The following is a 16,690-nucleotide window of genomic DNA, read 5'->3' as shown; positions in this document are numbered from 1 at the left end:
TACAAGAATATACCCTTCCTGCTCATATTTTTGAGATCCTATCAATAGCAGTTGCTGCTTAAAGTTCAGACCCCATCCCCACATGCTCGCCGTGCAAAAAGCAATCTAATCATGCCCACAACCCCCAGCACACCAGCACACATGCCAGAAATTAAATTCAACGGGCGAACTTACACTGTGCTGCATACTTCAGCAACTGCCAATAAAGTGCTTGGCGTGAAGCAGCCCGGCGAAAAAAGCACTGGAAAAACAGCGAGGAAAACTTATACTACCTCTTCTCTGCCTTCAGCTTATGCCGCGCTACACTTTCTGTTGCTTCGAATGCGCTTATCAAAAGACACACACGGCACTGACATGCATCCAAAAAAAAAGAAGAATTTTGAAGGGGCGAGGGATTCGAATGGAGTGGGAGTGGAAAAGCAAAGAGTCGGAAAGGCGACGAAGCGGGGCGCTTAAGTTTTCCACTTTTTTCTTCTTTTTTTTTTGAGCTGGGGGAAAGCGGGTAAGGACCCTTTGCAAGTTCTGCATATGACTGCAGACACGTCTTGAAGACCCCGCGACACTCATCCCCAAACCTCCTCGAACCCACACAAGTGAAGGGTGTAGGTGTGCGAGTGTAAGTTGATTTATGCCACTTTATGTACTCAGCATGCGTATGGGTATGCGTACACATAAAGAAAAACAAACAAAGCCAACATGATACTGCAATTAGTAATTATGCCGTAAAATACTAAAAAAGTCGTAGATTTTTCATAGAATTTGTTAAATAAATTATTATTACTTTTAAACAATCTGTAAAGAGTAGAATAAGTAGAAAGATATTTGAACTGCATACTTTTAAACACCTTAATGTATTATTTCAAATTTGATTTCTCTTCAAATCCACTTTACATCTTCCTTCGAAACAGCCCTATAAATTTCTTTCAGTGTCGCTTTGAGGGCGAGTGTGTGCACACGCTGCATAAATGATTTATGGGCAACTCTCGCGACAGTTTCGTTTCGCTTTCGTTTGCAGAGTGCAACAAAGGAGCCGCGGAGACGCAGATAGCCAGAATGGAAACTGTCGCATAATAAATAATTATAATTGTATTTTTCTTTCCGTCTTCCCGCTTGGTTTTGCACGGCTCTTTGTCTTTTGGCTTTATCCACGTAGGTGCCACGCGCATTAATAAACTTTATAAATATTTAAGTTGAGTGGAGTCACCTCGGTGACAGTGAGTGGAAGTGGAAGTGCGGGTAATTGAAACCGCCGCAGATGTTGCCCAGATCTCTTCCGAGGTCGAACTGCTGCTGAGAATGGGTCAATAGAGAAGAGAGGGGTCAATCTGAAGAGACACCGTATATTTCGAGTGCTTTCCCTTGGGCCGGGTAAATGCTTGGCAAACTCGATAGTGGGTCAAAAAAGAGACGACAGAGGAACAGCCCAACTTCCGGCAACTTCAAAGTTTGAGCTTCCTGCTAAGCCACCCAAAAATCGTAGCTTCCTCAGTTGGCCTTTTTCTGTATTGTCATGAAAGCGAAATGCGCTGACAGGAAACGGGAAGTGCGGCTCATGCAACATTTATGAAGGGTCCACACTCCAGGCTTCCCCCGCCCCTTAAAAGAAGGACAAAAACTAACAATGGATCGGCCCCGAAACAAAAAGATACAGCAGAGAAGTTGACGCGTAAAAATTGTCACAAAGTGTAAATAGAAAATGAAATTGAAATGCCTCGCCCGAGATTTAATTAAATTTCTGCCCGCTCGACGAGACAAACAACGAGTGGCCAAAAATTGCCCACAAATACCCAGCCAGCACACATAGACTCGTAAATAAAAATCAAATTTGTGTATGCACTTGTGTGTGTGTGGGTGTGTGTGTGAGTGTGTGTTGGCCTGGTATAAATATTTGAAAAATCTTCGCACATAAATAATTTCATTTAAATTGCATACATAATTTGCAGTAGGCAAATCGGTAAATATTTCAATATCATCGGCTATGAAAAGGATTTTCTCCACACCGACTGTGCCAATCAACAAACAACTTTTGTTCGACGACTTTGAATGCATCCATCATCCATCTCGGCCAACAAACGAATTTCTTGTGCCATTCGAAGTTTGTATTTTCTGTCATTGAATGCTGATATCAAATGAATTCGTTTATTTGTTAAATTTGATTTCACGAGTATTAAATTCTGGCGAAATCTGCTCGAACAAGAACGAAAGTTAGCAGTAAAAGTACGTGCAGTAAAGTACAAAATAAATATGTGGAGAATGTGAAAGTAGAAAGCTACGAACAGGATGTTTAAATAAAATCTATATTTCCATTTATTGTATTCAATTTGTAGTTACCATATAGCATAAAAATTGAGGAAAACTGTTTGCTGGTGTTTTGTAATCTTATACAGTATTCGGAAACTATTGACTGCGTTCAGCGTCTAACTTAAATATGCCTTTTGAACGCAGCTTGATAAATTGAGCAATCCGTTTCTATGAATTTAATATGCTTGCGGCCTCGCCACGGGCACGGAATATTAAATAAAAACCAATAAACGTTAAAAGCCTTTGCAGTGGGCTGTGGGCGGTGGCCATAAGCCACCTGCCAAACCAGGTCGACCAAAACCACGATCCTCCACCGCTGGTGCCCAACCACCCAACCAGCTCCTCCTCCTTCCTCCTCGATGTACCGATTCCCCTGCGAGGCTGGCCATGCGCCCGATTAAATGCATTTAAATGTGTTTTCATCATAATTATGCATATGCAAACATGACTCGACCAGTGGCCACTCTATCGTTGAATATATATAGCCTCCCTGCTCATTCGACTCATTCGACTGCCTATAGCGACCATGGCCATTGGCATATGTCCTGGGTTTTCCGGCAGCTTAAGTGCTTTAATGGCTTTAATTATGTTGCATGCAATTATTGTCCATGTTCCATGGCAAGAATGATCTTCATCATCGGCTTAATAATGATGCCGCTCGTGCTGCTGTTCGGAAGCTCCTCGCCACGACCGAAATGCAGCAAAAATTATATAATTAATATATGAAAAGCGAAATGGATGAAGCTCCTCAATTCTTCCACCACCACACCACGACCATCGTTTTCGCCCTGATGTACGTTTATGTAGGAAGAGGAAAGCAGATGCTGCGCGCTTTGCTTTTGAGCATAAAATTCAATCGCTAAATTATGCAAATATTCCGCAACTGCGACAATCGCTTGGCGCACGTTACGTATACGCAATGGCGGACGGATGAGTGTGGTTGTTTGCATGCGTAAAGAGGTCGCCGAGTTCATCGATGACGATTTTACTGCAATTCCGCTTCCGCTAACCGATTTTTGGCGCAGATGCAAGAAAGGCCCAAAAAAAACCGAGGGAATGAGGTGTGCATATATATAGACGTACAATGCCAGCGGAGTCCAACTCAACAACAACTTTTTCTTTGCAACTTTATACCCTTTACCACAGAATTTACCATTATTCCCAAGCAATATATAGTAAAGCTGTTGAAAAGCATGCAGTAAACATAATTAATTGTATATCCAGTTTGCAAAAAAATCATTGCATACTTTAAGCATATTGAACTCGACGCAGAGTAATGGGTATTGGTACGTTGAAAGCTGTTGAGAATACAATTTTTTTTGGGGATTTTTTTCGCCACCTCTCCGTTTTGCGTAGCCGTCAGTTTTTGGGGTCGCCCAGCAATTTTATTTCGGCGACGTGACAAACGCAATCAGCGTCAGTCATATGTGTAAAAATGTTTTTTGCGCTTTGCATGGAAATTGCAGAGCCAAAATGTGGCCTAAAGTACGCAGTCATCGGCCAAGGGAAATAACTTCAACTTGGGTGACCAAAAGAGTGTCCTTAACTGTTAACTGGTAGCCACCTTGACGGGCCCCGATCCGGTGCACCTCATTAGGTTTGCCATTCATCCGAAACCTAATTTGCAGCACGCCAAACTAACAAAAAATCCATTTACTCTTTGCCTCCATTTGCTACTGCTACAGCTGCTTTTGCTTTTGCCACGCAGAAACTATTTTCAAGTCCTGGCTGTTCGGACTGCCTGCCATTTGGCCGCAGGAGTCGCACATTGAGTTAATTAAAGTTGTACATGGTAGGCGCAATCAAGATGAGAACAAAAAACACATGTGCCCGTCTCAGTGTGTGCGTGTGTGTGGGTATGAATGTGTGTGCTGGTGTGTGCTGGTGTGTGCTGGTGTGTGCATGTGTGTGTGTGGGCAAGGGAAAAGGCCAAAACAAATTGCCAAAGTCAGAGAAGCAACGTAGAACTTTTTTTGAGGGCTGAGAGCAAATGGCAATTTATAAAATCCTTTGAAGTGTCGAAAATCAGTAATTGTAGTCAAAGTGCAAATTGATTGCCCGCCTCTCTCCCTCTCTCTCTATTACCACTCTTTCTCTCTTTCTAGCCCTCTGACACACACTTACACATGCATACGTTCTCCCTCTCGCTCCCCCTCGTGCAGCCGATTCGTGCCGAAAAATCAGTGTGGCAGACATGTTTTATTGAGTGTAATTTGTAGTTGCAAATTAATGGCCGCACTTCACTTTTAATTAAAATGCATCAAGAAGAAAACTAGAACAAGGCAGCCGAGGGACAGCATGAAAAAGTGTGCGATTGTTTGGCCCAAGAGCAAAATTAGCTTTTAATAAAATTCCCTGGCTGGCTACATGTGGCATAAGAGGTTCGGTTTACTCTGTTTTTAGCTCATGAAGAATAAACATAGTAATATATTGTCCAAGATTTTTCTCTTTTAATGTATTTAAAGTGAGGCCAGCTAACAGGAAGTGCGCAAGTTTATATAAATGCACATAAAATGTAATACAATTCAATATCATTCTGAGAAAACTAACACAAATGAAGAGAGGAGTCGTGAGTAGAAACCCCTTTTTCGTTCCATTTAAAGGACCTCCGTTCGATATCCGAGTCGCTTCAACTTTTCCAAGATTCCCGCGAGAACGCCTGCACTTAATTCCGACCACGTCAATTTCCCTTCATCAACTCCTTTGACGCCTGTTGCACGAACGGGCCGTTAAAGGATGCAACTGCGTCGAAGTTTTGAATAAATTTTCGCCATTTGCCGCCGGCAACAGCGGGAACAACAAGGCATCTCGATTGTGCTCCTTCCAACGCCGCAAGGACGCGGATGCCGATGCGGATGAGGATGCGGATGCGGATGGGGTAGAGCGTGGCATCATCAATTTTGGTTTTCGAGACTCATCAATAAAACATAACAGCAGCAAATGGAGACACATGCGACAATGCAATGCACACGCCGGAGTCCAAGGGATATGGATACTGATGCGTCAAGGACCCGGCTCTTGATTCCCTCTGCTGCAGCTGCAGCTGCAAGTGCTCAGATAAAAGCTTCGCCCCTTGATTTGGTCAACAAGTTTTGCCTTGCTGCTACAAAAAAAACCATTCTGTTGAAATTTTTAGTTTTGCTGAATATATTTTAAAGAGGCCTTTGCTGAACAGGTGAGTGTTTCCTTAAGGAAACCATTTTCCTGGCCCAGAAACCATTTAACATCATTGTCGCTATCTCAGGGATCTGACTTCGCATATGACCTCCTTCAGTTTGCTAACGTATGTTTGTTGGCACTTGGCAACGTTAAATGGTGTTCCAATTCGGTTTGCCAACAAAATATTACTTTCAAGCCCACATTGAAGCAAATTAAATGCTGCAAAAATGTTCACTTCTAAAATCCAGCAATCCTATTTCAAGGCAAGCAACTTAGATTAAATTACAGAGTCCATGAATGAAATACATGGAAGCGACTGTATTTAAAGAAAAACCTGGCAAGCAAAAGGATGATCTCCTTCACACCCTTAGGTCAAACCCAGCATCTTGTCTCTGTTCCAGAAACATTGGCCTCCGCCCAGAAAACTTTCTCGACTCTAAGCAGCGGAATGGTATCTTTATTTCCACTCGAGCTTTATATCTCAGTCCATGATGATGTTCACTATGGGTATGTGCATCAGCTTGACGACGAATCCAATCAAACCCATCATGAGGAAACCCACGCCAATGGCAATGCTAATGCGCTGGAACTCCTGGCGATCTGGTTTTGTGCAGCGCTTGTAGAACCGCCGCGATTTCTTATAGAAATCCGAGGACGGAAGCAATAGGAGCAGCAGATCCTTCATCTGGTGCCGGATGCCATCCACAGATTTGCACCTCAAGTCGGGCAAGAATTTGCAGATACCCCTGGCGATGAAATAGATGAGCTGAAAGCTGAGATAGTATCCGCAAACATAGCCTACCTCTTGGCACTTTTGATCTTGTATCTGCGGCGACGAGAAAGTAGTTGCTCCATTTTAAGATTCGCTTGTTTTGTGCCCGACATCTTTTTGTCCGAGCGTTCGAACTAATTCGAAAGGCCTGTTGAGATCGACTTGAAATTCGGTCCTAATAATTGGCAGCTGTTGTGCCGAACATGGCCGCCGGCATTGTTGGCACATGCAAAATGTGTAGCAACTTGAAATGGAAAATACTGGCCGGTTTACACACATAATCAAACTTTACGCAAATTGTTTGCCAGCTCTGGACACACACAAGTACGAACATTTTCGACTAGTTTTCCTACTCCAACTGAACAGACACAGAGATTGTCTGTCCAGGAGGAGGAGTGAGAGGTGGGTGGTGGGAGGTAACTTAAATGCTGCAATTTGTTTCACTGCCGAATCGTTGCTGTCTTCACTTGAAGCTTAACTAAATGCAGGGGGAGCCAGTCTGCAAATTCTCCAGCTCCAACTCTAAGCCAAAAATTGCTTGCCGTCCCACTTCCTCATGCATCTATCTCTATCCATCTCGGTGCGTGGAGAGGTGGTGTTGTTGCTACGATTTGACAGCCTTGGCTTCAGAGATCCCCAGGACAATTCACTGCAAAATTGGTAGACAAAACTGTGCCACAACGGGCTCCGGTCGGACTGCTCTTCGGCTCTACCAAGTATATAATTACACTGCCAAAAAAGGGGAATGAAATGATGATATGTAATGAACTCAGCAATGTAGCTTGCTGATTGTGTGCTGATTGGAATGCAGCTTATGTTGCATATGTGTAGTAATATAAATTCGTTCAATACATTTTTGAAAAATCAATTCAAATAAATGTATTTATCTTTCATTACATCTCCCTGTGTAAGCATACGGATATGAATGTGCATAGCCATCGCTTGTGCGCCTGTGTTTGTGGATATTTATGATGGTGTGCGTGCTTGCCGTTTCAGGCATTGCCATTGAGATTGAAAAATGTTAAAAATTGCTTTTAAATGCCGCAAAATACAATTTATTATTCAACAGAGGCAAACGCCAAACACTGAGCACAATGTGCGCCCAGGGAGTGGGCGTGCACAGCCGCCCCTTTTTCAGGGATTGTTGTGTGCGGTGGGGAAGTGTGGCATGGTGGGAAGAGGGAGTCAGGAGGGGGGCGGGGCATGACCAGTGTGCGTAGGAAAGCTCAACAGTGCCGACTGCTTGGTTGTAAATTTAAATAAAGCCCACTTACACACACACATGCACAGAAGGACGATTGTATTACTGCAGTTGTTTTGTTTATTACGCATACGCACTGTGCGCCGGCCATTGAAGTTGGTCATGAAGCGCAACGAGGCTTGCGGACTTTCTGCGCCCCTCCCTCCTTCCCCTTCCCCCTTCCCTTCGATTACCCCGATTTTGGGATCAGCTGTAGGAGATTTTAAGGCCGCACTTTAAGAGTCAGCATCACAAGGATATCGAACCGTTCAATTTACGCTTTTTACACTCCCCACTTTAAAATCAAACTATAAATTTGCCACGCAAATTCGTCTCATTTCATTTGTAAGCCAAGAGCAGTTAACACACTTTTGTATAGCACTAATTGTGGATTAGAAACGGCATCTTGGTTGGTAATTTTTTATTTTCTTTTTTGTATTTGGGTTTTGCTTTTTCTGTTTGCGGTGGCACTTGAACAATTTTCCATGTGCTCCAAAAACTTTGGCAATAAAATTTGTTTCAAATTGCTTTCGAAAAGGGACAGCGGGGGTAAGAAGGAGGAGGGGTAAGAGGAGGAAGATGGCCAGCACATCCGGCGTATTCTCTCTCCATGGAGCAGCAAAGTTGTCAGCGGGCGAATGACCAAAGTGCACCCAGAGGGCCAAAATAAATATCAAATATATTGAGAGGGCGAGGCAGTCGCGCAAAAGTTAATTACATTGTGTTAACCGGGTGGGCCTGGGCTGGGTTTTGTGCTGGACTGGGCTGGGCCAAGGCCTAATTTTGTAATTCTCTTTCTGAATCATTTAACCATGAAATTGCCTGCCCTGCCACGCCCACCGCCCACCGCCGGCCAGCCTATTCCTGGAAAGGACTAACCAAATGATAACCCACAACGCATTTGCTCCTCATGGATGTCAGTTCAAATGTGCAAAATTAGCCTTTCAACTGCCAGTGCCACGCCCCCTTATCATAGTCCTTCCATCAGGACGCCTTCAAACACCACCACTCCCTCACTGCCCCACCCCTTTCTCAAATCCATTTCAATTGGCCCTGGGGCAACACCGCCATGTTGACAGCTGGCACGCAATTTATAATGAAAAGTTTCCACTCGCACATTTTGGATTGCGGACCTCACCTCCTCACCACCTCACCTATTTCGATTCCAATATTACCTCGATTCGTGTTCATTTCGTATTTAGAAAATCGCATTTTTAAACAAATTGATGCAATTATAAGAGGCAATGAACTACTTGTGGGAGTTAGGTTCGCATGCAGGTTGCGGCGAATTGAGAAAGGGTCTAAACTCACTGATTAATTTCCAGTGTCTTTTGATGTGTATAAGCGGCTTTCGCCCGAGGCCGCTGTTGAAAATCTGTGGCCAAGTGGCAAGAGTAAAGAAATTAATTAAGTTTCAACAACTCTTAATCAAACAGAGATGGAAGGAAGCTGTGCGCAAATTCTTACACTACGCAACGAACTTGAAACTTATCTTATGGAACGCTTTGTATCGTATATGGGCCACATATCAAATGGATATGGACCGAAAACGTAGCTGGGATAGAAACCATCATAAAGATATAAAACCTGCGCAATGATTGCCAAAAACGGGAGACCCACAGCCATTACCAATTTTTGTGCTTAACGCTTCAGCGAGCAAATCACTGGCACAGACAGATAGACATGGCATAGAGATACGGATTCGGTTAGAGATGCAGATGCAGATACAGATACATTTACAGATTCGTATGCGAGTGGCAGTGGCAGTGGCAGAGTCATAGTTTTAGTTCCGTTTGCCGTCCCTCTACTTATTCCATCAGCATGTCATCATGGCAAATCAGAGGACATGCAACATTGCATAAAGATTTGTCACAGCTCAGGCTCCTAGTTTTCCACCCGGGAAAAATGGCAGGCAGGCAGGCAGGCAGGCAGCAGGCAGGCTGCTGGCAGCACAACAACCGATGGAAAACTTTTTCAGCCCAGGAAGTGAAAGGCGAATGGGTGGCTTTGGTTGGGTTGGGTAGCTCGGGTGGCCACGACTCAAATCGCATTTTCGCATGCTCAAATAGGACAAACTGTGCTGAGGACCCGGATGCGAATGTGGATGTGGATGTGCGGATGCCGAATCCTGAGCAACTTGCTGCAAATTCAATTTCGTCTAGCTCGATTGCATTGCGGCACATTGCTTGAAATTCAACTGGAACTGGAACTCGAACTCAAACTCAAACTGAAACTCAAACTCCACTGCTTTCAACGCCAGTCCCATCGATTCGCATTGCATTTCAATATATAAATATTTATACACAAGCGAATTTGTGCACAGCTGAGCTGCCATGGGTTGCCCCCCATCACAATACACTGCGAGATTTGGTCGCGATAAAGGGGGCAAATTCCCAGGGCATTGCTGGGCGATTTTTCACAGTGCAAGTGCTGCTATAATGAAGATATATGAAGCAGTTGCGATTCTCCTTTCACGACCCCCGGAAGAGTAATGGTCATGTTGTCCCACCGATGTAGCTGCATCTGCTGTTCGAGCTTCCCGGAATCGTTTAGTTTCACATTGGCCATGGTATCTGGTATCGGTAGTAGCGGGTATCTGGTATTTGGTATTTGGTATCCTCGTTCTCTGGGGCATTGCCTAATATCCTTTATTACCAGCTCTACCACGATGGCTTTTGATGGCCGCCTTTCGCTGTATAAATCATGGCTAAGCCCTTATGACATATGCTAAAATTTAATTCCCCACCACCAGAGCAGCCCATCCGTTTTGTTTGGCCAACGTGTGACAAAATGATTAAATGGTTAGCCGAAATAAGGGGCTTCCAGCCATCCGCTTTGGGCCATTGTTGCGGCCGTGACGTGGCGAAATTGCTGATGATGTTAACGATGCGATTAGATGAGTGGGTATTTTCCCCAAAACACAGCGTGTGTGTGCCAAGACTCAACCTGTGGCAGTCGTCCCTCAAAAGTGGCAAAGGCAAAGGCAAAGTGCTTCGCCAAAGTTTAGCGAAATTTGAATATTTAATGGGTATAATTTGTGCCCGATTTTTAAGCCATTAGCGAGTTGCAAACTTGTTGGTAGACTGTGCGTTTAGAAAGTTCCTTGCGAAGATTAACCCCACATCAAGTGTCATTAAATCGACCACAAAACAGACTCGAATTAAATTTAATATGGGTTTGAGCCTGCTTTATTTCCGCTCCAGCCACATGTGCACTACACTGAAGTGCAATTTGTGGTGCACTTAACCAATTCATATGCTAATTATGGGCGATAAATTTGCTGCCTGGCCGTAAATCGTTCAGCTTGCCGCTACTTTATGTGCGCATAAAAAACACTAGACCTACTTCTCCTCTTGCCTCCTTATTGGTAAAGTTTTTCCAGGTGCTGCTGCGGCCCAAACTATATAGACAGACAATTTCCTTATGAAATGAAAATAAACATGACATTTCTGGGTTTATGTACTTTTGCAGCTGTGTCTTCGACTTGCCTACGGCGGCTCCTTCTGCTGCTCCTGCTGCTCCTTCTGCTGCTGGTTTCTCCGGCATCTGGCGACTAGGCCAAAGGCCCAAAACCACGGAGAATCCGAGAGCATCCGTGCTACCCGCTCAGCTAACATGGCTATGACTGCTATAAAATGTCATCTTTTATTATGGCAAAGGCTCAACTGGCGCAGACTGCGCCTAGACCAAGGCGGAATCAGAGATGTTCGTCCTCCTCCTTCTCCTCCTTCTCGTCCTTTGGGGCCCCGGAATAGTGGCAAACAATGCCACTGCCTCGTCCTCCAATCCTCCGACCACGCCTCCAAATGTCTCTGGCTTTATATCCAGTTTACACGCTTCGCTACACATTTTCCCGCAGACAGAGACAGAGACAGAGACAGCCAGAGATAGAAAGAGAGAGAGGGGGATATGGCAAGCCAAGTCTCATGCTGCGAGTTTCATTTCCGGTGCGACATTTTGTTACAAAACTTTATTTTCAATTTGTGCACATATTACACCCAGCATGCCACGCCCTCTCCTCTCAACGCCCCCCACCCCCCCAACCCACAACCGATCCGCTGCTGCTGGCCCACTTATCCAGCTATCTGGCTATCTGGCTTTTGTTTTTATTTTTAGTGAAATTGTTCTATTTTTGCCATGGCAATTGCCTTGGCCAGCCGGAGATCCGCAAAGCTGCAAGTGTCCGTGTCCGTGTCCAGGTCCCGGTGTCTACTTATCATCTTCGGGGTTGCACTGGGTGCCAGCTCTGGGTTTTCACCCCGTGGCTCTGGGGCTGTTGATTATTATTACAAGCATTATGACCGGATTTCATTGGGCTGGGAATGATTCGGGCAATGGGTATGGGGATGGGGACATGGACAATGTCCTGTCCATGTCGGTGCCAGCTGCTCGTAATGAAATTAGTTTGTCACTCGTCCACGAATGCCAAGGATTCCCGCTGCAAATTCCTGCGTCCTCGCATCCCTTCCTGCACTTTATGATTGTAGCTGAAGGCGGAAGAAAGTGTCTTCATCAGCAGCTGAGCGCTTTGCTTTCCTTTTTTTGATTGCTTTCGCTTTGAGGTCAAGTGCATTTATTTCATCATTGTGCTTATAAAATTTAATTTAGCAAAAACAAAAGGCATAGGAACATCCCACTTCTTTAGGTAGCAAATACCCGGGTTTAATTGTATTTTTCTTTCCTTTGGGATGGATGACCAACATTTAGGCAACACAAAGCAGCTTATGAAATAAATAAGCAAAACACACTTGGGACAAAGGGCCTTCTTGGAAATTGGCTAGTTACTAAGCGGATTTACCTGAGCAGAGGGAATTAATTAATATATTTTGGCACCCACATCAAAACAGAATGTCAAAACTAATTTGCGCCTGAAAAAAGAGATGATTAAAAATTAACGAGATTCAGTTTTTTTGCGATTTTGGTTAGTAAGTAGGACAGTTCCCCAGCATGCCATCAAGCAACCAACCGGATGATGAGCTCACGTAATCAATCAACTTTGATTACGTTCAAGAGGCATAGGCATATGACCCTCATAAGATGGCCAATCCAACCGTTTTCCCGATTTCCCGTTTTTTGTTTTCCCTTTTCGATAGACAGTGGACTCCAGCTGATTATCCTCAGTTGGCTGGCAATGTTTTTCGGCGCCCGGGAAAGACAAAAATCAATATGTCTTGATGTCTGATAAAAGTGAAATAAATTGCATGCCCCTCAAAGGGAAAGTGTCAAATGACCAGGATTGCTCACACACACACACACATTGAGTTGAGCAAATGAAAAGTGAAGATGTATGATGAGGCCAAAAACTAGTGATCAATCGGCTAGCTGAGCCCAGTTTTCCCCCCCCCCATCTTCAAGCAATCGGAATTTGCCGTCTCGGCTTTCCTTTTTATATACATATACATATATGTACTACTTTTTCCATTCAAGACCACCTTTAATGCGGGACAATAAATACGCTCTTAAAAGATAAATAAATCCCCAACACTGGCACCAATCACTGTCAAAGACCAAGACCAAGACCAAGGACCAAGGACCAGAAGTCCTAACCGCATTTCACCCTAGGCAGGATAAGCAGCTTAGCCTCCAGCACGCACCTATGGCACAAGTTTAAAGTCAACAACAACCAGTTGGGGGGAAAACACCGTCGGGAGGAAAGCCGCAGGTGGAAAAAAGATACAAGAAAGGCGGAATTTTTCCGAGTCTCGTTCAGGTGAAGCGTAAATTACCAATGATCGGGAAAGCCGCAATGGAATGAGACAAACGAGAGCAAAGACCACGGATAAGAAGGAAAGCCACGACTGCAGTCACATTGGCCCAATGAAAAAAACCCCAAAGAGTTAAAGGACATCGGCATTGGGCAAGACCAAGTGCAACAATATGCCATATGCCAAGCGGAGCAACCGAAATTTAATTAACTGACCTGTCAAATGGCGGCCAACCCAGCAAAGTGTTCGCCAACTTTAAATGCTAACTGCAAGCTGCATTCTTCACCTCAAATGAAAAGTCGGACAGTTTCTGATGCTTGAGTAGGCAATGTGGAGGGAAGTGTAACTAGTAGCCAGGTAAAGTTCTGAAAAGTGGCCATCATGTTAAGTATGCATTTATTAAGGAATATGCATTAGTTTTTAACTTAGGAGAAACTGAATAATTTGTAAGTAAGTAGTTTGTAAGTTTCATTAAACACTTCTAAGCCTTAAGTTGGTATAACCTCTCATTTACAAGCATTAAAGCGATATATTGTTCTTTATAAGCCAGTTTCATTCCCAGTTTTTTGCTTAAAATAATTTAAATAAATCGCTGCGAAGGCAGCGCAGTTAGCGCGTTTCCGCATTTTCTCATAAATTTCCCAGCAGACACACCCACTTCACATACCCTCACATGCAGCACACTCAACTTGGCCGCTCTGCCATGTCGCGAACTTTTATTAACTTGGCCCGTTTGCAGTTGCTTGTTGCCCTTTTCCAGCTTGTTTGCACTCGGGCTTTATTGGAAAACGGACAGGGACGGGGGTGTGTCTACTGGCGGCTCATTAACTCTGATTCGGTTCTGCCGGCGTCGCGGATACAATTGAAAACCAAAAATCTCATTTTGAATGCAATCGAATGATGGAATCGGCTTTTGCGAATTGCCCGGCTTATCAGCGATGGGCCAAACAAAAAAGAGTGAGTGGCTTCATTAAAACGCAAATATCAAATTTGCAACAATCATTCGGCGTCTACACGCGAATTTCATGTGTACACTGTTCACTGTGCCCTCCAATCAAGAGTTCGGTTTCAATTGCAGCCGCAATTACGCTAAACAAAATTACGTATTTGTAAAATAACAAAATGAAGAGTCGCGTTTGTGTGAATTTCCCCCTCACCGCAGATATAAATTTTGACTGATTTTCATCATCGAGGCCAACGGAAAAAAAACAAAAAATAAGGGGATAAAATTCAATTGATTGGCTGGGCAACAAAAACGACTGCGAAACTCCATAATTCCAAATGCTTTTAATGGTTAAATGCGAGGATCCCCGAAAAATGATACATTCATTTCTGGCAAATATGCGGCACAGCTCGCACAACAATTTCGTGAACCGCAATTGGCCAAATGGAGTTTACATAAATATTAAATTCGTCTTTCCGCTCGAATCAATCCCGCTGAAAAGTGGCACCACATCGGCCATGCATGCTCAACGGTCCCCATTAGCAGCTTTCCAGGATAACTACTACAAACCAACTACCAACAAAACAAAAAAAAAGGTGGGGAATGCACACTACATGGCTAAGCACTCGACATACACACTGGTTTTAAGCAGTCCTCCAGCTGCATTCGCATCCTGGCCAAGCCCTTCTTTTCTGACCAGAACCAGAACAATAGCCAGGACTCCGGAGCAACCCCACCGGGTGGCACATGCATAAAGCGCCCAAAGGACTTCCCCAGCAAGTTGCAGCCACAGATTCCCCTGCAGAACTCACCGAACTGCCGTTCTATCTGCGCATAAAGCAACACTTTTCCAATTTCCGGCTATGCGAAGCGGCGGGAGTGCAGCCAAAATCGGAGCAGGGAACTCAAATAGCAGCGGCCAAGAAACAGAATGTATGGCCATTTAGCCAGCTGCATTGTAATAATTTCAGAGCTGACAGCGTGATTCAGATGGAATCTGAGCTTAGCAATTGCAAAATCAAATCAATAGCTAAAGATCATGCTGAATATAGTATATCTCTATCTGAAAGTCTTTGAACTAGGTATATAATTTGCCTAACTAAATAAAAGATAATCCTTAGATATTTTGTTTTAAGTATATATATTTATACCCGTTACTCGTAGAGTAAAAGGGTATACTAGATTCGTTGAAAAGTATGTAACAGGCAGAAGGAAGCGTTTCCGACCATATAAAGTATATATATTCTTGATCAGGATCAGTAGCCGAGTCGATCTGGCCATGTCCGTCTGTCCGTCCGTCTGTCCGTCCGTCTGTCCGTCTGTCCGTCTGTCCGTCCGTCTGTCCGTCTGTCCGTATGAACGTCGAGATCTCAGGAACTACAAAAGCTAGAAAGTTGAGATTAAACATACGGACTCCAGAGACATAGACGCAGCGCAAGTTTGTTGATTCATGTTGCCACGCCCACTCTAACGCCCACAAACCGCATAAAACTGCCACGCCCAATATGTTTATATATTAGTCTTTATTCTATATTGCATTGTGCACTTGCAAACTGACGATGAAACTGCGTGACTGCCCCATGCCATCGCTGTTATAATGCCCATTTTGGCTCCTTTGTTGGCCAATGGCCGGCGTGGGGCATAATTCACATTGCGCACGAATTCATGGCCAGGATCGCAGTGGAGCTCATTATTAATGAGCTCAGCAATCGAAAATGCGTGTGCACCCTTTTTTGCAGGCCCACATCCTGGGTATGGCGATGATGCTAGGGATGCCAAGGATGCGAAGGATGATGAGGATGCTGGTTGATGGTGTTGCTGATGGTGATGGTGATAGTGATGGTGATGGCGACTTTCTAACAATATGCAGCACTCTAATGAGCAGCCGCTTGAGCATAAGGAAGCAAGGATTCCGCGGCAGAGACGAGGCATTCCACTACTTGTGGTAATGGTGCCTCTGCCTCTGCCACTGGAACGCTGGTAAAGTTGTCGAGTAATTAATTTGTTCAATGGCATGCTGGAGGTGTAAGCGAAACCATTTAAAGTTGACGACGCCAACGACGCCGACACTTGAGAATTCGAAAGCAACTACAAAGTGGCAAAGTCCTCAAGGGTTCGCAACCAGGAACGCCACAGGGATATGGGGAAACTAATACTAGTGTATGCCCAGCGGAGTAAGTATCCGACAACGTGGAGTTCCGAGATGGGCTCGAGGAGTTTCAATTGTGGTGAAGTAGTGGGTAAATGGGGTTTTTTTCTCAGATTTGGTATATAAGAAAGCAACTATTCAGCTTGTTGTTATGATGGAAATGCTGTAATCATTGGAATTCAATAGCTGTTTCCTTTGCGATGTCATAATTTATACTATATAGATACAAGATAAAATACCTCAAATGCCACAGTGAAACTCCACATCTTTTACTTTTTATACAATGCAGCTAGCACTTAATTAAAGCGAATACTTGATGAACCGCCCTCGCAATATCTAGTACTCATGCCCCCATGCCCATGCCCGTGTGCGTGTGAAATCGGAAGTGGATGCCAGATCCACGCCCCAAGTAACTTGCCCC

General features: G+C 44.3%; 1 protein-coding gene across 1 annotated transcript; it reads right to left on the bottom strand.

The window, feature by feature from the left end:
- Positions 1–5,906: 5,906 nt before the first annotated feature.
- On the bottom strand, positions 5,907–6,401 carry LOC122614550 (protein transport protein Sec61 subunit gamma). The gene is made up of 2 exons (XM_043789113.1): positions 6,263–6,401; positions 5,907–6,206 (listed from the first exon to the last, which is right to left on the bottom strand). Exons 1-2 carry the CDS (start codon positions 6,343–6,345, stop codon positions 5,942–5,944), a joined length of 348 nt encoding a protein of 115 aa, XP_043645048.1. The 5' UTR covers positions 6,346–6,401; the 3' UTR covers positions 5,907–5,941.
- Positions 6,402–16,690: the final 10,289 nt, after the last annotated feature.

The sequence above is a fragment of the Drosophila teissieri genome, chromosome 2R, assembly GCF_016746235.2.
Source record: "Drosophila teissieri strain GT53w chromosome 2R, Prin_Dtei_1.1, whole genome shotgun sequence".
NCBI classification, from domain to species: domain Eukaryota; kingdom Metazoa; phylum Arthropoda; class Insecta; order Diptera; family Drosophilidae; genus Drosophila; species Drosophila teissieri.
The sequence above is the reverse complement of the archived record's forward strand: the minus strand, read 5'-3'. Positions and strand labels throughout refer to the sequence as shown.